This window comes from Sceloporus occidentalis, unplaced genomic scaffold (genome assembly GCF_023333645.1).
Source record: "Sceloporus occidentalis isolate IW3139 unplaced genomic scaffold, rSceOcc1.0.p SCAF_59, whole genome shotgun sequence".
Lineage (NCBI taxonomy): Eukaryota > Metazoa > Chordata > Lepidosauria > Squamata > Phrynosomatidae > Sceloporus > Sceloporus occidentalis.
The window spans coordinates 4,190,240-4,212,366 of record NW_028317039.1 but is presented as its reverse complement, the minus strand read 5'-3'; the positions used below and the strand labels follow the sequence as shown (position 1 = coordinate 4,212,366).

Here is a 22,127-nt window from a genome sequence, read left to right as displayed (position 1 = left end):
ATCTATTTACCTCACTATGCAGGTCCATGAAACATCTCCACTCTTGTAAGTAAATGAACTGCTTAGAGTAATATAAGAAGCAAATAAAATAAATAAGTTTTTAAAATGACTGTAAAAAAGGCACCTTACAACATCTCTCCACATACTGTGTGCATTGGTGCAAATTCTGTCTGTAGAGCCCTATGGTTTAGTAACCTGGCAGAGGAATGTGTTGGCTGTGGAAATTATAAATCAGGGACTTGTGCCATCAAACTGATAATTCAAGAGCCCCTTCCATTTCTATAAAACAAATGATATTGCTCCACTGTATGACTCCGTTTAGCCTTGGATTAGCAAAAGAGTGAATGATTGCACCTTTTGCCTATCCAGTATCTCTGTGCCAGGGACCCTATAGCTTTGATGGGCCTTGATGATTTTTTTGATACATTATCTAGCAGATCCTGAGCATTATGGTACATATACTTAACCGTATATTCCACTAATTTTACCAAAACTAACTTTACAAATGAAAAAGAAATAGCAGAATAGGTCCCGTTTCAAATAAATTGACATAAATGGTCAAACACCCCATCATTTCAACAAAACACCGAAAATAACCTAGAATGTTGAATAACCATACCACCGATAAATTTAAAGTACAATATTAAAAATTTAATTTAAAATGCATTGCCTCAACAGAACCTGCTGGAAGATATGTGGCTTCTGAACAGCTCATTACATATGGAAATGCTGGTGGCTTTATCATCAGTAACTGAGTAGGGTACAGTATTTACTATAAGCCTAAGGAATGGATTCAGTCCCACATCTAAGGAGGCTGGATGCCCTGAAACCAATAAATAAAATAACTCTTTAAATGTTAAATATTCGGCCAGTCAAACAACATATAGTTTACACAATTCTTTATCTAAATCTAAAATATGGAATTTTTTACCCAACCTATCTCATAGTATTTATGTACACTTATGCTGTAAATTATTATTGTACCGCCAAAGAGTACTGCAATGAGCTAAACAGCAAATCAGATTAGAGCCAAGATAAAAAAACACCCGTGTTGTAAATTTTTTCAAACCCACATATTATATACATAGTAGTGAATGTATATTATATTAACTTTATGAATATGCATGTACAGCTCCTGACACACATACAAGTTAAATACTTTCAATGGCACATGATTTTTTCATTTTGTGCGCTTTCTGCATTTTTTTTCTAAGAGCCTGTACATATTTTAATATTTCTTGCACTTTAGTTATTTTCCTTTTTTTTTTTTTTTTTTTTTAAAGAAAAATCTCAAATAAGATGCTCCAAGATGAGCCTGTGAGTCCATGACAAGTCCGTTACAATCATTATTTCAGAAATGTCTCTGCAGCGATCACGCCATTGGAGTGGAATGGTCATTTCCAGAAACTTGTATTAAAGTGTTAGATCTCTTGTGTGTTGTATTCCGTTTCTCCAGAAGAGATACTATTAATCCGCCTGCTAGAGCCCCAAAGCTTTCGAGAGATTTGGCCTGATCTTGCCTATTCAAAAGATGGTTACAGTCAGACATGGTAAAAAAAAATAAAAAAATTTAGATTTAAACATAACAATGTTCATTAATAACTCCCACATTTTTGTTACATTTTTTGCATTGTATTAAGAAGCAAATACATGCATGGCAGTGCGTACTTTGCCAGGATTCAATTATATAGGATATAGCCACAAAAATATAAAGTAAAAATAAAATAACCTTAACCTTTTTTTAGCATTGCAAATCACTGCTAGTGTAGCCTCAACTATAGGTATGCTTAACAGAATGTATTCTGAATACACTTACCTCTGCTGGTTTTCCAACACCAACAAATATTAATTTGCCATCTTCTAAACCCACAAGGATGTGACTGCTCTCTTTGGTCACGGAAACACAATGTATGGGAACACGCATGGTTAAAGGGGAAAGGATGAGACTCAAGCTGGGAACAAAAATAAGGCACCAAAAGTCAGACCTTGATACCTCAGATTTTTTTTTTTTTTTTAAATTGCTTTACCTGTATTTTAAAGTCTACATTACTGTATTAGGAGTATTAGGAGTAATAGAGTAGAGCTTTTAAATGCAAACTAATGCAACTAGCAAGAACATTCACATGTTGCTATGGCAATTATTAAGGTTGCCACTGCACCAGAATTGTACTTTATATAACACTCATATAATTATCTTCGAGCGAAACCACAAAGAAAAATGGAAAAGAACCACAAGAGAAAAGGGCCTCATTCTTTAGTTGCACACAATGCAGAGAATTACACCATCGGGGTACTAACCTGTAAAGATCTCTTACAGAAAGAAATCCTTGTCTGCTTCCTAGCACAATGTTCTCCCCACTAATACACATGTCTGTGATTTGTTCTTTTAGGTTCTCGGAGGCCAGGTGTTTCCCATTCACACTGTACAGATGTAATGCACTCTTGTTCTGCAATTAGAAATCCAGTCAAACTAGATACATCTAAAACTATGCTTTGATGTCCAGTATAAAGTCATTCCTGACCATACTCCGACACCGCTGCAGAATGTACGACCGAACTTAAAATCATATGCTAAATATGTTACCTAGGCACAGCACCTAAGACAAAATTAGGCTTCCCAAAAATTCCCCATGCTTACCTTAAGAGTTCCCTTCCCTTCAATACTGCTGTGGATAACAATGTGTCCATCCCAGGACACCGTCAAGTTAGGTATTGTCATTACAAGTGAACTGTCGCTTGGGGGCCTCAGCGTCCTCATATACTGTCCTCTCCGAATCGTATGAATAATCACAGTCCCATCCTACAAATAATATAACTGTCAACTGACTATAGAGTACAGTTTAAATACCAAAACTTCTTTCTGGGCAACCATCCGCAGCACAATGAAGCTGCAGGGCAATTTGTAAATGACAGAAGGCAACCAGGTATAATTAAGAAACCGAGTTAAAATGAGAAGAAAAATGTACCTAGTATATCATTTAAAAGGGAGAGAGCGCACAGAAGTGAGGAAAGGAGCAATACAACTTTTGCTCTTCTCTTCAATACATTTCTGTGGATACACTTGAGCAGGCTAGTTCTTCATCATTTAAGCACCACAGAATGCTTGGAAAACAAGCAATGCTAAAAGCCAGATTTCATGTTTTGGTACAAGTGGCATTATGCGTACAAACATTACGTAAAAATAAATAGTGCATACCTTGGCCCCAGATACAGCCATGTCCAGTTCTGTGCTAATGGCAACACTGGATATTTCATCTGTGTGACCATAAAGTATCTGCACAGGCTTTGCAGACATGTCTCCTGAACCTGCACCCTATCCATAAATAGATAAAAAATAGACATTGAGCTGTTATTAGACTGCCTATAGATTATTAGACTATGAGTGTTACATATACAAAGTGATTCTAGTACAAAGTAAATCTAATAAATAATGCTTTGAGCTTGATGCAAGTTTTTCTGTGACGGTATAGGAAGCAGCTGACATACATAAGAGACTTCTGCATTCGGATTCGTACAAATTTAAATTTTAACGAAATTTACCAATTTTATTAATTCGTACAAATGTTCAAAAACGAGGAGGGACCCCAATGAAACAAACCAAAACAATGCAGAGCTCTGAATTTTCACTTGCATTTCGTTGCCTTTTTTCCCCTCACACTCTCTCTTAATGTCTCCCTATCATCTCCGCCAATCACTTCCGCGTCCCTCTAGCTTTCCCGCAGCTCACCTTCATCTCTTATCTCTTCTTGTTTTTCCTGTCTTCTTTCTTCATCCTCGCTTCTCTGAACTAGGTCTCCAGGCACACTCCAATTAGGTGGAGCCTCTGTGGACACCCTCTCCCCCAACTGGAGGAACAGGCAAAGGGGACAGCCTCTCTATTGTTCCTCCAATCAGGAGAGAGGGTATGCCCTAAAGGCCCCACCCTTTGTCTAAGTGCTCTCTGAGGCCCGGTTCAAAAAGAAGCAGACAAAGAAAGAAGAACGAGACGGGGCAAGAGAAGCTGAGCTGTGGGAAAGGAGACGGGCATGGAAGAGAGTGTGAGCTAACGCGAATGCGCCCTCTGAATTTTGTCTGAAGCGTTAGGGCAGGAAACTAAATTTGTTGCCCGAGGCAAATGGACCAATAATGAAGCAAAGAAATAATGAAAATCACCTTTGTTCTATTTGCAAAGTCTTATATGTAATATGTATTTCATAAGACTATTTCAAATTCACTGGTTTCCATATGCAATAAATGTTAAACCAAGATGATGATAGGATGACCAAGAGACTTCTTTAAGTGGGGATGTTAATAAAAATATATAGTACAGGACTGCATTAAAAATTACTCTAGTTAATGGAACATTACTTCACAGTTCATCTTTTTTATAAATATATTTATAAATAAATGTATATAAACGCTATTTATGAATTAATAACTTTAAATACCCATATTTACATTTATAAATGATGTGAAAAGTCAGCTATACCTTAAAAAAAAAATAGTTGATACTATTAACAGCCCTGTGAAAGCATTTATACCTATTGGAAACAATTTAATTAGAAAGCATAAGTAAATCAATCTTATTTCAGGACCAAAATTCGGTAACCTTTAAGAGAAAAAAAAACACAACAGTAAAATGTTTAAATATTTGAAAGGAAATCACCTGCTGTCCTATTTGCCAAACCATGCACGTTGTGTCTCGAGAGCCAGAAATGAGATGGATGCCATAGTAATCGATAGATAAGCACGTCACAATGTCTAAAGGGAACACACAGTGATATTGAGATTATTTAGTGTATTGCATAATGGTGCATAAAGGTTAATCTTAAATATATTTTTTTAGCAACTGGCAACAAAGATATATCCATGGTCACAATGCTACATAAAGGGTGCAGTGGACCTGATGGTTAAATAATAAATCTTGTATCTCTGTAATCTCAAAGCAATGAAAGTCCCACAAATTTAGTCCCGTGGAGTTAAAAAGTTTGCCTCTGGTAAGCAATAAGATCTATAAACTAAATGTATTTGCAAAATATACAGACAAAATAATTATTAATTGAGAAAACGAGAAAAGCTAAAAACACACATACACACATGCAAACACACTTCAGCTCACCCATGTGCCTGATATGTTGCCCAATCACTTTGCCCTTAGTGAGCGATGTTACACGGATACCGTTATCCCAATGACCACCACTGAACAGTAGCTTTCCATCATGGGACACCACAAACAGTTTGGATGTAATTTCAAGACCCAGAGCAAAGGGACCTGACAGGAGACGCTGAGTCCTGTAGTTGGGATACACAAAAAAATGTACTTGACATTTTTGAGGAGGCAAAGATCTTGTGCAGCAGCATATCATTTAATAATCACAACAGCAGGATCAAGCATATCTGAACAAAGTTAGACTGAAATATTTACTAGGCACAGACTTCTGTCGCATTCTTAGTTATTTGTATATTTAGAATTACATGCATGTGCACCTCATGCATTTTTACATACAAAGACAACGGTACTTTGACTAATCAAGTATCTTTTGATAGAACAATTAAAAGTCATAATTATTATTATATTATACAAGCGGTCCTTAAAACCCAAAGCCTTAAATATTTTAAGTAAAAAGTCCCTTAGGCAAACAGTCTTTATTATTTTTTATACAAGGTTTTATTATTATTATTTTTTTTTTTTTTAAGATTTTCATCCATTCTAAAGAAAATCTTAAATCTAGAATTTTTGTTCCTGGGCTGACAAATGGAAACTGAACTGTTTAATAAACATGCTTTTGTTTTACTCACTTTGGATTAGTGACAGTCTGATCCTTGATGAATGTAAAGTTGGAGGGATTTTTATTGTAAGGCAGCCAACCATGGATTCCAATAATTAGGTTCTGGCTTAATGTTACCTAAGAAGACAAAACCCCAAATTACCAGTAGGAATGACATACAATCCTTAGTTTATCTTTACTACCAGAGGAAGTGTCTACAAAGCCTGCAATTGTTCTCAGTATGTAATTAACCATAATGCTTTTTATGTCACTGAGTGTTCAAAAGGTAACAGAGTTTAAATGTACTTGAGAGGATCTGATGATAAGTGTAAGATCTGATGTACAGCATTGCTGGAGAAAGGTATTAAAAGTTAATGGCCTGCAAAGCTGGGGCTTATAGTTTTCATGTGGTTTTGAGTAGCGCAAAGAAAATCTCACCAGTTGTTCTGGGCTTCCCTGAGACATAAAAGACCGTAGCTGATTCTTTGGAACAATGGCCTTAACAACAGAGACTTCTTCACTTGTTACCTGAAAAATAAATGCAAGCATAATTGATTATATTGTATGTATTATCTATTTCAGCCCAAAATAACTTTAAAAGGTGCTGAGGGGTCATTAAAAATACCCCACTCATGTTTACTTCACACACTAACAAAGTGATTTATTAAGTAAAATGTTATGGGCATTAGATGTATCACATTTTCCTGTTTGAAGAAAAAAACCCACTTAATTTAATAAAAAAATATAGTTTCATCATAATAACATCATCATACTGACATTTCTAACCCAGCTGTGAAAAACGGTGTCTTACTATTATAGAAAAGGATTTCAGGTCAGGGAGGTTTTGAAACAGGTTGATTGTTGCGGTGTCCAACTTGCTCTGTTTCAGCAAAGCTTCCTCTGCAGAAAGACGTACTGGATGAGGCTCCTATTTTATAACATGACAATGAAAAATATGTCCATTAATCATAGATATACAGGAAAAGAAAATGAAAAGAAAAAATAATCACAGAAACATTTTATATGATTATTTCATTGAGAAAACAAAGCATATCATGCTATGAACTTTCTGAAAACATATTTCAACCATGTTACAAAGCTAATTAAAATTACATTTTTTTTAGGTTAATTTAGGTTTCAGAAGGCATACACATTAAAAAAAAAAATTAAACTTAAAAATATTAAAACGAGCAAAAACACGAATGCATGTGAAAGGGATAATTGAATTTTCCATCATCTGGCTGTACATAGTTTAGTGGCCATCAGCAAATACCAGCCCAATTTTCTTTTCGAATAGAAGAGACTAATAAAACAGATATTTTAGGGTTTGGTTGTAACTACATAAAGAAAACACAATACGGGATAACATACTAGACCAGTTTGTGGAGGGAAGAGTTCAGCATTCACGAGGATAAGCTAGAATTTTCCTAATATTCAGGGTACCAAATACCACCAAAATAAAACCCTTTGTGAGAAGTATGCTGGACACATCAAAAATTATTGCACGCCAGCATGATGGCCCTCACCATATATATTATATTTTATCTGGTGGCTAGGCACGTGTAATAGCTCTGAGACATTGCACTTTTAATAATGGAACTGCTGAACATAGAGATTCAGTAATATCACCGTGTGACATAGAAGCTGGAGCACAAAAGAGAGAAAGGGTATTTGTTTTCAAACCCTAGGCCGTTTTGTATCAAATGTAATCATTTAATCAGATAACATTCTTTGGACATTTTTTAAAAAAAAGGGATGGTGGGAAAAAGAATAAAAATGTAGGTAATAAATTAATCTTCATGGCCAATCACAACATTTGGTTTTTTCACAACTCAGCAGCCTTAAATTAGAAATGTTAGTGACTAGATTGTAAGCTCTCAAAAACAGGGCCCTCTTATCATTTTGTATCAGTTTGCTATTGTATGTGACTAAGTTATTTTTCTCTGTTGTAACAGTGCTAGCTATACAAACATTATGTAACGAAATTGATGCTGGTTACATAATTACTAATAAAACTATCCTCCTGGAGATTGATACAATTCAAAGGCAAACAAGTCCTTCGATGATTGGCACTCTACTGATGGGTGAAGTTCCGGATTTTAGAATCTCTGAAATATTAATTTTACAATTTTCACAATAAAGTGACTTAGAGTTGTATAGGTTTGGTTTTTGTAGGGAAACACTCTAGCCCTGTGGTCCTTTCTGTATGAAAATGTGTCCTTAAGGACTAGATGAAAAGCAGAGTCAATTATTTAATAATAATGTTAATCTTTGTATTAAACTATTTTTATGATTGCAGACTATAGTTATAATAGAGTTGTCATTCACTTAATATTTATTTTACAACAATGTTTACAATGTCCAATGATGTAATTACTAACAATGTTCCTTCAATTTCTAACTAATTACAAACTATAGTGTTTAATGAAGGTGGTCTGTATAAAATAAAAAGTGGAAAGACTACTTTTTGAACCATGTATTTATTAGCTAGCAATGAGCAATTAAAGAGTGAACCTTTCACAACTTGGTGTTTTGTGAATGGATCACTACGGGAATTACAGCTAAATGCAAATGATGATGTACCACAAAATCAGTCAACCCATGTTAATAACGTGGACTGATTTACATGGCAAAAAATACCTTTAGCAGCTGACAAGGTGTCTGCCCAAAATTGTTGATCATCCCCTCTAATGCTTTTCTTTCCTTTTCATCTGCAATAGCATCAAGGTCCACAGCCCCTGGATTTAGCATTTATGGATTAAGAAAAAAAATATTGCTTGTTAAAAGGTCAGTCATTTGTGACATGGACATTGCTTTTTTATTTGATGTGCTGCTGAGAACTGTCAATTACCTTCATAGCTACAGTAGTAGAAGACATTGAGAGCGTCCACTGCAGCTGGTCCCCTCTGTTTGTACCCAAAAATCAGATCTATCCACTCATGGAGGTGAGCTGAAACAAACTCTGACTCCTGGGTTAAAAAAAAAAAAAGTAAGCCAAGTGACAGTGTTTCTGGCATAATCCACAAACCACCTATAGCATAATATAACATAATGCTCCATCTTACCAGTGCATTTCTGTGTTTTCGGATGAAATCTTCAGGTGACTTGGCCCATCTGGGAAGAATTACATCATTCACTTTTTCCTTTGTTATTTGTAATCTCCCTAGATCGAAACCTGGAAAAAATGCATTCATGTACAATCAAAAAGAAACAGACTGGTCTTAAAATTCATGGACCATACTTTCAAAATAGTTGGTGACTTAGACAATCTTTACCCCTCCAGTTAAAAAACGTTTTCCCTAGAACTCATATGTGCTTCCAAAAAGGACATCGTTTAGGCCATCTCTTCATATCATTTGTGGAACATGAAAAGTTAAAAGATCTTTTTACTAGATTAAGAGGAATGAAGAAATTACACATATCGAGACATTATAGAGTTTAATTACATGCTTAGGTATGCATGGATGTATTAAAACCAGTGTAACCATTAAATAAAATGTTTTACCATTCTGATTCTCCAAAAACTCTGGGAAATAGAAGAATTCTGGAATCAGTTCCTTCACATCATTTGGATTATCCAGAAGAGCTTGCCAGGTGGCAGGAATGGAATGAAACTGGCGATCGGCACAGTCAAACCTGCGCAACAAATGTGGTTGCAATGTAACTGTCTTGCCTGGCACAGTATCTTATATATACTGGTCTAGGTGTATATTCGACATATATCTATCATACTAAAATGCATTACGCCATACGACGACGCCAAGTAATAAACCAAAAAATAGTTGTACTAATCAAGATTTGTCTAGATTGGGATAATGATAAAGTGACTATATTAGTCATTATACACATTTCACACGTTGCTGGCCATCCTACATACCCCAGTGTAACACTTTACAAATGCTGATTTTATATATATATATATATATATATATATATATATATATATATATATATATATATATATATATATATATATATATGTCAAGCTAGAGCAGTGTAGGATTTTCACGTAGGCATATGCCAGTAGACCCATGTTTGTAGGAGTGCACTGATGGCCATAGGGACGAGTTTCATGGTTTCACTTACTCCCACCAATGTTGTCTTGCACCCTACCACCATGCAAAGTCAAAAATTTACTTTGGCCTTAAGGCATCTGGAAGAACACAAGCAGGTCTGGACTGGCCATCGGGCACACCGGGCATTTTCCCGGTGGGCCGGGCAGCCCAGAGCCGGATTGACGTAGGGGCTGATGGAGCTGCAGCTCCAGGCCCCTACCTTAAAATAGGCTCAGTCAGGACCGGACTGACTGGGCCTATGCGGCCGCATTAACGCAGGGCATAAGGGGCACCTGCCCCTTAAGCCCGCAGCAACTGCGACCGGGCTCGCCACTCTAGGGGGCTGGCCTTAGGGGTGTGTGGCCACACAGGGCTTAAATGAAAACATCGGGGGTTTTTTTTTTTTTGTTTATTTAACATCTTTCATGTTAAAAAAAGTTTAACTTTATTTAACATGGAGGATGTTAAATAAAGTTAAAAAAACCAAAACACTGATGTTTTAATTTAAGCCCTGTGCGGCCGCGCACCCCTAAGGCCGGCCCTGGTGGGGGCTGCCCGGGCCCCTAGAGTTGCGGGCCCGGTCGCAGTTGATGCTTACTCCGGCAACAAGGTAAGTAGGGTAAGGGAGAGGGGTGCAGTGAGAAGGGGCAGAGGGGGGAGAGGGGTTAGATAGAAAGGGGTAGAGAGGATAGATAGTGAGAGGGGGTACATATTGAGAAATGGGGAAGGGGGTACATAGTGATAAGAGGGAACATAGTTAGAAGGGGCAGATAAGAAGGGGATGGGGAGAGGGGGTAGTGTGAATGCGTACAAGAATGAATGAGTAAATGTGTGGATGAAGTGTGTGAATGCGTATGAGAATTAATGAATTCATGTGTGGATGAATTGCTTGAATAATTTGTGAGACTGCATTAATGAATACGTGCTAATGATTTGTGTGAATGAGTGAGTGTTTGTGTCTGTCATGAATGTTTAAGTGATTTGGGGAAATGCAAAGATGGTACATGAAGGGTAGGCTATAACAATAAATAAATAAAAATGGGCTGCTCAGTCTTAAATGCCCAGGCCTATTTTTTGTCCCAGTCCGGGCCTGAACACAAGTGTATGTTAATGTAATATATTCTTATAGCAATATCTACAATAGTAGGTGTTTGCAGGCACCATTCTTCGAGCTTTGCATCTTGGCTCTGTGCATGTGTATGTATATTTGTACTGGAACATTACTGCAGTTGTGAGGATATTGCCTTTTTGCAATATCCCATTATATGTGTGGCCATATCTACCAGTAATACCACTCTGGCAGTATGAGAGTTAGAGTACCTTCCACTCTGGAGCTGGATATGTAGGGTTGTGAAGGGTTCCACTCGTATCAGATAATGCATTACACCAGCAGCATTGGAGTAATGCGTACCATAGTGAAACTTATCAATGGTCCCCATAGGGTCTTCAAAATTTTCGTACCTGCAATCACACAAGATGTACTTTTTAGCACCTTTTTCCATCTAACCCATATAAAGACTGATTATCACCACTGACAAAATCCAGGCTAATCATACACATGTATTATTATGAATATAAATTATAATTTTTCATTCTATAGTATGGAGTGACATCTCACACTTCATGGCAAATGGAGGATTAATAGGAAACATTATGGACAAGCATTAAATTATGGTCGCCCCAAAGTACTTATAGGCTTCTAAACAAGAAAGCCATAGCAGTATCATAGGAAAGCTCCTATTTTATTGATGGCATTAAAGAGAAAATACAAAAGCCTTGTATTTTCTTCCAGACTTCTATACCACAAGACTTCTACATGTCTTTATTTTCTATACTACACAGAGAAATGAAGCAGTTACTGTTCATATACGTTTTATGGATCTTTTTGTCACTCTTGACTGTCAGTAACCAAGTACTTACTTCTCACGAACAACTGCTGCATTTTTTTCATTCACCACTCCAATGGGTTTGGACAAATCTCTAAAAACTGCTGGGTTATTAAGGTCTAGCTCTTCTGACGTATAGTCCTGAATTACCCATGGGAACTAAGAGAGAAACAATAGCATTAAACATTTCATACATTTAAATAAACCACATGATTCAGTAATGTGTGTCTCTGCAGAAAAGGTGCATTTGTTCTACAGAGCACTACAGAGTGTGACTATTCTTCATTTGTTTTGACTTGGATACACTCTACCATTACATTTCTGATCTATTGTATGCTACATAATGAAATTGGGTGGTGTAGAGGGGTGAGACAGCAAGACCTTAAGCAATCATCTGGTTCAGCATGATCCAGTGTTTTCCCAGGTTCTGATTTATATTAATAGGCATGAGGTGATCCAGCTCAGCTTATTCAATGTCCTTCAACCATTTCCACACAGAGGTCAGTGGTGAAGGGGACCCACCCATACATTTTTTCCTTACACAGATGATCATTAGATCCAAGCATTAGACCTGCGCATTCAGATTTCTACAATTTATAATCATATTTGCCAGAGAAGAAGAAAAAACAGACACATTGAGAGAGAATGTGGAAAAGATTGAGGACGGCATGAGAGAGGAAGGGAGGGAGTAACAACAAACTTTGTTTCCGAATTAAAAAAGCCCTCGAAATTATGTCCGAACCCAAAGGAGCAGAATTTTGTTGCCTGAAAAAAATGAACCAAAAACAAAACAAAATTTCTTGTTTTTGGTCCATGTTCACAAGTCTGTCAAGCACAGTCAGGTAAAGACTGATAACACAAGCTAACATGGAAGGATATGCAGACAAATAGAGCACTTGGTTTTAGAATTAAGGCCTTTGTTTCAGGTACCGCTCAACAACTTACCACAGGGTACTGAGCTAGATCATTATATGTTCTTCCCGCTATTGTGTTTAGCTGAATGAGGTAGTCAAAGTTTGAAATCTCTCTATTCACCCATTTCTGTGAAAAAAAATATATATCACAGTTTTTATATCAAAAACTTTCAATTAAAAACAAAAAAGGTAAAAATAATAAGGTCATTTCTATTATGCAGTATTTTACCAAAAGTATGTGGACACCTGAGCGCCACAGCTGAGCTTGTTGGACATCCCACTCCAAATCATGGGCATTAATATGAAGTTAACCCATCCCCTTTGCCGCTATAACAGCCTTAACTCTTTCGGGAAGACTTTCCACGAGATTTTGGGTTATGTCTTTTGTGCTATGCACTTTAGCACTCGGTGGCCCCACTCTGCGAGTATGAGTGGCCTACCAATTTGTGGCTGAGCTGCTGTTACTCTTGGGTGCTTCCTTTTCACGATATCACTCACAGTAGTCCAGGGCAGATCTAGCAGAGCAGAAATTTCACAGACACGGGTCGCAGTGTGACCTATTCTACTGCCAGTGTTTGGGTATGGAGATGGCTGCCTATGTGCTTGATTTCATACACCTGTTAGCAATGGGTGTGAAGGAGGAGGGGTGTCCCCATACTTCTGGTCATGTAGAAACAAATTAGTTACAAGAAACTGAATTACTCATGTTTTTAAAAAAAATACAGCTTTTGTTCTACAATTGCAGCAATTGTAAACGCCAGTTAAAGGATTCATTAAAACCTTTTAGAACAAGGCCTATTTTACACTAGAGGACCAAAGCAATTTTTGTGTTTTTGCTATGTGCCTCATTTCGTGTACTCACACAAATTAGATTATATACCGTATTTGCTCTATTATAATATTATTATTCTTATAATTTAGGAAAAAAAGAAAAAGCCTGAATATAAGACTACCCTTTAGGTAGTTTTACTACTAAATATTAATTCACATGTTAACAATTTTTTCATATTTAATAAAAACTATGACTGAGAAAAATGTATTTTTGTTTTTATTTCCTTTTATTTACCACTCTGTCCCCCAGTTATGCACTTCTGCCCATATAGTTACACACATCTGCCCCCAGGCTTGCCACTCTGTCCCCCAGATATGCCCTATATCCCCTTATATGCCACTCTGCCCTCAAGCTGGCGAATGCCTTAGCTATGCACACAGACAACCTCCACTTCTGCCCTTCACGTCCGCTAGGGCTTCTATGGTGGAGCACCAGAAGTTCACGTCATGCTGGCGCTCGGCCACGGAGGAAGTGCCAGCAGCAGCGGAGGTTGCCAGAGAGGAGGATCCAGGTCCCCTGCGGGGTATTTGGATCTTAGTCTTATAGTCAAACTATTTGAGGTCTGATTATAAGACAACCTCGAATATAAGACAAGGGGTATTTTTCAGACTATTTGCACTGAAAAAAACATGTCTTATATTTGAGCAAATACGGTATATAAATATAAATCTTCTTGCATGGAGGTGCTTACAAGCATTGCCTTTTTTCATCTAACTGTACCCATGCATATGATTGGCTGTAGAAGCGGTCACATGCAGAGATTGCAGGGCATCTGCTCTAGACTGACTGTTCCATGAATGTGACTGCAGCAACTTGGGAGCATTTTTATGTCATGATTCCTGTAGGGACATCTTTTCATAAACTACAGGTCATAAAAAATGTAATTATACTTCTGCACATGTACTGTAAACACCTGCAAAGAAATCGGTAAGAGCTGAGCCACTGCCCTACTGACATCAATGGAAGAAGTGGAAGCCAGCTATAGTGTTCCGCTTGCAGAGGCTGCTATAGCCTGGAAAGAATTTACATGATTAAAGAACTGAGAAGGGGTTGGTTGTTCCATACTACTAGTAATGACATCTCAAGTGCTGCATTTAGAGGAGAAGAAAAAAAAATGGCATAATCAATGGGGAGGATCTACAAGGCGATGAATCATTAAAAAACAATTAAAATTGCCAACGTAACTGTTAGAAATAAGGTAAATTTCTCATATACGCTTCCTTATTTTAATTTCAAAATCATTGCATAGATTTATCAACAACACTGAACAGTACAACAAAGGCTCTGGGAATGTGCTGCACTTTATATTTACTCCCTCTAGACTGTAAGCTTGTTTGAGCAGGGCCCTCCTCACCTGTTGTCTCTGTTAGTCAATTTGTTATGTTACATACTACTTGTTATGTTCTGTCTACCCATTGAACAGCACTACAGAATTTGATGGCACTATATAAAACAATAAATAATAATAATAATAAATATCACACTACCTTAACTAGTGCTAGTTCTCAAGTCATGAGTCAGATTTATTTTTCAAGGACCAGTGAAGAAACCGGATTGCTTTATTGTCTTTGTGAAAGTTATTCAGTGTTACAGTAACAAAAACTGTTCGGTTACTCATGCTGACACAAAGGGATTGAGAGCAAGGTGTTTTTTCCTTGTGGGTTAAACAATGATCACAAAGTTGCATGTCCATGCCCTTGGCATTTTATCCTACTAGGTGGGCTGTAGTGCTGATGTTAAAGTATAGCAGCTTTAATTAGATGTTTCCTTGTTCATTCATGGTCTTTTCTCACCTGAGTTAATCCTGACGTCTTCAGCAGCTCCTGGGGGGTTCGTGTCCCGTACAGGTTTGGCAGACGAAGAGAGAGAATTTGACTGTACACTTTATTTCTAACCTAGACATGAAAAAATATATATATTAACAAATATAAAATATTGTTTACTCAGATCCAATAGCAGAAGGAATCTATGGAATCTAGGAACCCAACAAATATTTAAATCTTTCATCATTAATAGGATAGCTCTGTAAGAACTGGAGTGCTTGTATTGCTTCATAGCTTTTCCACAATATTCCAATATATTATAACACATTTTTACAAATGTACACATTCCTACCTCCTTTTTAAAGTTCAAAAAGTAATTTGTTTGGTCAATAAGAAATATCTCCAGGGCAGATCTCCTCAGGTTATACCGACGCAAATGAATCTCTCTAATTTGGGAAAGAGGCCACTTAAAATCAAAGCCCACACCTGTACACAAAACAATAAAAAATGTTAGTTAAATAAAGTACACCATCTAATGAAACAACACAGGGTATTCCAAAGCATTTAACTCTAGCAATAGGTTGTATATTAAGAATTAAAGCAGGGAACATTAAACAGTGCCCCAAGTTCAGTATCTTTGACCTGGTGAGTCCAATATATCTGAATAAAACCTGTTCATTTATAATATCTGTGCCTAGGAAAGTAGTAAGTCAGGGTCATACATAACGTATTGCACACATCTTAACTGGGAAAATATACAGAGGCAATCTAAAAATCCCCAGTGGCTTTACAGCTGCTTAGTGAATGTGTATTCCTAAATGCAAAAAAAAAAAAAGAAGAAATAGAGACAGGTTTTCCCCTTTCATATTTGTGTCATATTCTTTTTCTTAAAAACTGAAGCTTGATTTACAGGAACTATGATGATATACTTGATAAATCCCTTTCATTACTTTTTCTCCACTTGTGCATTTTATTTTTTAGCTAGTACCTAAATAATATTATTATATATGCCAAATATTCCTCTAAAAAGTGAAAAGGATCATACCCTCCTCCTTCTCAGAGCTTCCATCATAGAAATAAATGTGCCGAGTGGTGACTTCCAAACGCCCACCGATCACATCCATTACTGTGATGAGCTCACAGTCCTCCGAAAGCACCAGCTTCTCCTTCTGGCTCGGCTCTTCCTTCTCATTTCTAACAAAACAAAAAAGGGGGCCATGGATATTATGGCAATAAGCACAAAAAATCCAATATATAAATGTATTATATATTATCGTACCCACACCCCCACACCCAAGCAAGCTTAAAACATTTTGAAAGATGCATATACAAAAAACCTACTTAAATATATTCTTACATTTTCAGCTGTGTTTAAGTAATATGATTCTAAAAACCTGTTTTAAATCCATGATCTTATTTAACTATTCTATATATTCATATTTACCGTATTTGCTCGATTATAAGACGACCCTGATTATAAGACGACCCCCCAAAATCTGAATATTAACGTAGGAAAAAAAGAAAAAGCCTGAATATAAGACGACCCCAAAGGAAAAAAGTTTTACCAGTAAATGTTAATTCATGTAAACTATTTTTTTTAATAAAAGCTATGATTGAGAAAAATATTTTTTTTGTTTTTATTTCTTGTATTTTCCAACCTGTCCCCCAGTTACGCACATCTGCCCCCAGGCTTGCCACACCAATATGGCACTGTGGCCCATGATATGCCTTTTAACCCTCTATATGCCACTGTGCCCCATGGTATGCCTTTTGACCCCCTATGTGCCACTCTGCCTCCAGAAATGCCTTATACCCCTATATCCCATTCTGGCATTTAGGGGGTTAAAATGCATATTATGGGGCAGAGTGGCATATAGGGAGGTATAAGGCATTTCAGGAGGCAGAATGGCATTAAGGGAGTTAAAAGGCATTGTATAGAGCACTCTGCCTCCAGAAATGCCTTATACCCCTATATGCCACTCTGGCATTTAGGGGGTTAAAAGGCATATTATGGGGCAGAGTGGCATATAGGGAGGTATAAGGCATTTCAGGAGGCAGAGTGCTCTATTAAATGCCCCCTTAACGCCACTCCAGAAATGCCCTATGCCCCCATTTAACACACACACACACCCTATACCCCCATTTAACTAACACACACACACACACACTCTCTCCCCCCTCTCTCCCCTCAGCCCTCTCTTACCGGTGCTTCCAGCCGGGTCAGCGGGTTGACGTCGCCTTCCGCTGCAGCCGGAAGGAGGTGGAGTTGGCAGCGGGGGTTTTTCTGCGTCCGTCGCGGATACCTTCCCCGGCTGTCAGAGATCAGAGTTCCCTGCACCGGTGTGGCACTGATCTCTGACAGTCGGGGAAGGTCTACGCGACGGACGCAGACAACCCCCGCTGCTAGCCACACCTCCTTCCGGCTGCAGCGGACGTTGTCTACGCGGATCGCGTAGACGTCAACCCGCTGCCCCGGCAATACAGCAGGAAGCACCGGTAAGTGTGTGTGTGGGGGGGAGACAGGAGGATCCAGGTCCCCTGCAGCGGTGCGGGGGATCTGGATCTTAGTCTCCTAATCAGACCTCTATTTGAGGTCTGATTAGAAGACGACCCCGATTAGAAGACGAGGGGTATTTTTCAGAGCATTTGCTCTGAAAAAAACCTCGTCTTATAATCGAGCAAATACGGTATAACCTATTCACTATTTTTACTGCATTAAAAATCCTTCGACCTTCCAACTGAGACTTCAAACGGCAACAATTGATTTTGATTTTCATTTCCTAAATAACTCTTACTTTCATGAGTAATTTTTGGAAGAAATGGAGATACATTCTGATTTACATACATATTAAGAGGGTTTTCCTCTTCCGGGAGATCAAGCCCATCTTCTTCCAAGTCACTAACTTTAACTTGCTTCACAACTTCCAGTAATAATGAATCACTCGAGGGCTCTGTCTGCTGTACCCCTGCAGGAGGATGAACATAGTCTGTTTTCATTTGTCTACAAAAAATCTCTTTAAAAGGAATAGTTTCACATTTTAAATAAAACTAATAAAAATGACTTCTCCAGAAATAGCTAAGGGTATAGTTCAGGAATGATTTCTTTGGTTTAAATACATTTTTTACTTCAACATTTTATTTCTAATCACTTACCAAGATTGTCCCTAAATGCACTGGCCTCTAAATGAGGGTCAAAGTTGTTATTCTGCACCAACTTGAGTCTCATTCGGGAGTAGTTTTCCACATTGGACAGTTTCCATCGATCCACATTCTGTTCCCTATAAAACAAAATATTTCATACTGTTTCACAATATGTGGGAAATGTTCAATGGAAACGTGATCTACACTGTAAATACAAACTAATAAATGGATAAAACATTAGCAAAAGGCAATGCTGATACTGTGTTTGTTATCCTCTGTGTCGTTCCATAACATCTGGACCCTATGATAATAATGATTCTGATTTTAATTAAAGAAACCTAATCACCAGCCCCCCTGCATTTGCCCAGTTTGCCAGGTATCTAGTCTGGATATGGCGGCAATGGACATGAAGAATCAGGAAGTTAGATGCACTAGATAAACGTCAACTATGTTTTTAAGAAGTATAAGGACTTTTAAAACCAACCTGTCAGCCCATGGCCCACGTTCACAGAAGAGGTATTTTTGTGCAGCTTTCCACTGCCTTAATGTGGTGGTATACTGGTTGGCTGTTTGTTTCAGCATGCTATTATAACGCAAGTTCTCTTGGCGTGTCTTCCTGTTGAACGGCTCCAAAAAGAATTCCTGAATGAAAATTATATATATATATATATATATAAAAAAAAATCCATGAAAAAAATTTCAATTAAAAAAAACAATTTACAAATATTGTAACCACTTTTAATCTCTGTACTGTGAAGAAAATACAAATGGTACATACAGACATGTAAGGAAATATAAGTAGGAAAGTGGCAGTAGCCAAACTTATTTATTTACATATGGGAAATATCTATTAAGGTTTGATCCATGTAATTATATCTGGTAGAACCACATATCACCAAAACTGCCGGTTTGTTTTTTTTTTAAAATACATTACACACATGCCTGTGTACTGTATGTACACTACACTTTTTTATCTACTTAATGTAGAAAATGAATGTAGTGTTTCAACAGGTTCTGGCTGATCTTGTTTTTTCATACTGTATAGGCATAGCCCGCTTTAAGGACCTTCACTTTAAGGACAGTAAGGACATGGTTACAGAGCAACCATCTTTTACGTCTTTTGAGCGTTTTGCGGTGGAAATGACCTGAAAATTGCAATGCAGTACATGCACTGATATGTGGAAAAACAGCTGCGCTTCATCTAAAGTACATTTTCATTTTACATACATGCTCTGGTCCCATTATGTTCGTTAATGTAGGGTATGCCTGTATTGCTTGAACTGTACCCTGTTGGAACTGCTATAGTATTAGACCCCTTCTGCTTTTTTTGAATTGAGTGTAAGTCGTATGAGTGCAAGGCTCCATCTCTGGTCTATGTTGCTATACACACACCTTTTTTGCCACTTACCTGAAATCTCAGCTTACTTTCGCCCCGTTCCCTCTCGCGTTTATGCACATTCACCATGTGTGCTTCATAGCATTCTTTCCAGTACAAAGCCATAGTCTCATGAATTTTGCTAAATGTGTCCACTTCATACTGCTTCATGTATGGTATAATCTAGGGTAAGTGAATCATGGCAGATTACATTACTGGACATTAGTCATGGGATTTCCTTTATAGGACACGCCATTTAATTAGAATCTTTTAACTACATTTAGTTTTTGGTGTAAAAATTCTTGCTGTACTCTAAGTTAGGTAACTATACTTCATCCTCTATAAGGCTACAAACACTTGATGTATGGCCTGGTGTGTTCTTTTCTTACTGCCGATGGATTGTAATAAATAAATAGTAGTAAACAGTACAGTACAGTGTGCCACCCAAAGATCACATAAACCACTTGTGATGGCAACCTCCAGGTGTGCATATAACATTTAATTTAAATAAATAATAACTCTAAACAAAACAATTCCATGACTAGAAACATATTATACATAAGTATATAACGCTCAGAGAAAAAAAATATTCCATTGATTGTGACAACTGTAAATACCTGTACTGTATTTGGGGTACAGGCATCTTCCCTACTACTGTATGGGTTACCACCAGCAGTTGGCAGCTGAAAATGGTGGGGGGGGATTCTATAGCTGTTAATAAAATTCCAGCAACATTATTTCACCTTTAATTCACCTATGTTTTAAGTACATTAGCATTATATCCATTGTTTACAGAAAAGACTTACATATTTGTCAATGAAGACTCTCCATTCATCAGACTTGCAATACTCCTGAAAATCTTCATAAAATGAAGGGCTGCCATTTGTGATTGGGAGAGAAGGCAGGTGGAGGTTCATGTACAGCAGCTGATAGATTTTGACTACTAGGGTGCGTACAATAGGGATAAGGAATGAGTAGGTTTCGCTTTTCTCCCGGATGGATTTGCCAAGGATGCCTTCCAGTTTCCCCAGCATGTAACATGCTTCTTCTTGGTTTTCAATCACCTTAGTCTGTAGCAAGGTGTTGAGTTTTGCTGTAGCCATGGCACACACCTACAAGTAACATCAGGATTTCAATTATATACCAACAGATGGGTTGGAAAACATATAAAGTCCTACGCTTTAGAGACAGACTCTGATAGTGAGGACTCTTCACCAGAGCTGGGATTTGTACTGCTAGTATGCTTCTAAGCAGAATGGTCACATTTTTATTAGTAGTAATAAACCAATTTATTAAAGATCTATTGTTAAATGGATCAGTATATTGGTACACTTAACAATAGATGGAAAAGAGGATTTATCGACATACATTTTTTACATTTTTTTTTAAAATACAGATCTTTAATAAATTGGTTTATTACTACTAATAAAAATGTGACCATTCTGCTTAGAAGCATACTAGCAGTACAAATTTAAAATATGCAAAAAGAAGCGTTTTGTTTATTGTAGAGATTACATTTTCATTAGCTGTACAACTGCAGATTCACATGCTTCCTACACTTCATCTAGGATTTTTTCGTAAAGTAAGTGAGGATAATCTACAACCAGATTCTTCTAACCAGCCAGACCTCTATCAACAACACAGCTTTAAAAATGAAGAAAAAAAAAATGGCCTGTATGCCTCTTCTTCAGATATGTGTTCCCTTCACACTGGTTTCTCCATGTGTAATTCATTAAACAATAAATGCAAAAGTGCATGACATGTTATCGATTTTCAATAACTGACCTGCAGATTGTCCTGAGCAATGAAACCAAGTAAAAGACGAATCTCTACTCGTGAAAGTGTCTCTGATTCTGGGCCAGCAGAATACCACACTGAGAGACTGTCCATTAGTGTCACGATTTCCTCCAGCAGCTATTGAACAAGATTGAAACACACAGCATATATTAGCTTGGACCTTTGCATATGTGTATATGTTTTATTAGCTCAAGCAAGGACAATAACTGTAAATCAGGGAAAACCAGCATCCAAATCCAAAAGGCGCATTGTTCGTATTTTTTGTTTGTTGGCAGCACTTGCAAATGGAAACTCCAAAATGCGTAGCAGCTTTCCACTGAGGATGTAACATTGCTGGACACACTCACTTTTTCAGTCCACATGCGGGAATTGACAAGTCCCTCTGACTGCAAAAAATCCTGCACAATGTGCAGCAACCGATTGGCGTTTTCGGAATGAAGGGGTTGAGATTTTGGTTCTCTGTTTTCTGTTACTGCCCATTCAGGCATCTTTTCTAATAAACTGCAGAGAAAAACAGATTATGCAATCTGGATGAACACATTTCTTCAGCATAGCTTCTTCGGCAGATCACGCACAATTATAGCAATGAGCTATCATTTAGCAAAATCTCAAGCAAA

General features: G+C 37.5%; 1 protein-coding gene across 1 annotated transcript in view; it reads right to left on the bottom strand.

Moving 5' to 3' along the window:
* Positions 1-1,421: 1,421 nt before the first annotated feature.
* Positions 1,422-22,127, bottom strand: part of LOC149287574 (neurobeachin-like protein 1) — a 62,502-nt gene continuing 41,796 nt past the window's right edge. Inside the window, exons 29-55 of the mRNA XM_089492768.1 lie at positions 21,858-22,011; positions 21,499-21,627; positions 20,520-20,825; positions 19,747-19,896; positions 18,823-18,980; positions 18,351-18,475; positions 18,043-18,163; positions 16,243-16,391; positions 15,550-15,683; positions 15,228-15,329; positions 12,634-12,729; positions 11,723-11,847; positions 11,123-11,263; positions 9,253-9,383; positions 8,813-8,922; positions 8,599-8,716; positions 8,388-8,485; positions 6,559-6,675; positions 6,186-6,275; positions 5,779-5,885; positions 5,099-5,271; positions 4,646-4,740; positions 3,197-3,313; positions 2,639-2,800; positions 2,299-2,447; positions 1,817-1,952; positions 1,422-1,520 (exon numbers count right to left, since the gene is read on the bottom strand). Coding sequence (XP_089348894.1) covers positions 1,422-1,520; positions 1,817-1,952; positions 2,299-2,447; positions 2,639-2,800; positions 3,197-3,313; positions 4,646-4,740; positions 5,099-5,271; positions 5,779-5,885; positions 6,186-6,275; positions 6,559-6,675; positions 8,388-8,485; positions 8,599-8,716; positions 8,813-8,922; positions 9,253-9,383; positions 11,123-11,263; positions 11,723-11,847; positions 12,634-12,729; positions 15,228-15,329; positions 15,550-15,683; positions 16,243-16,391; positions 18,043-18,163; positions 18,351-18,475; positions 18,823-18,980; positions 19,747-19,896; positions 20,520-20,825; positions 21,499-21,627; positions 21,858-22,011 — 3,592 coding nt within the window. The remainder of the gene's footprint in view (positions 1,521-1,816; positions 1,953-2,298; positions 2,448-2,638; positions 2,801-3,196; positions 3,314-4,645; positions 4,741-5,098; positions 5,272-5,778; positions 5,886-6,185; positions 6,276-6,558; positions 6,676-8,387; positions 8,486-8,598; positions 8,717-8,812; positions 8,923-9,252; positions 9,384-11,122; positions 11,264-11,722; positions 11,848-12,633; positions 12,730-15,227; positions 15,330-15,549; positions 15,684-16,242; positions 16,392-18,042; positions 18,164-18,350; positions 18,476-18,822; positions 18,981-19,746; positions 19,897-20,519; positions 20,826-21,498; positions 21,628-21,857; positions 22,012-22,127) is intronic.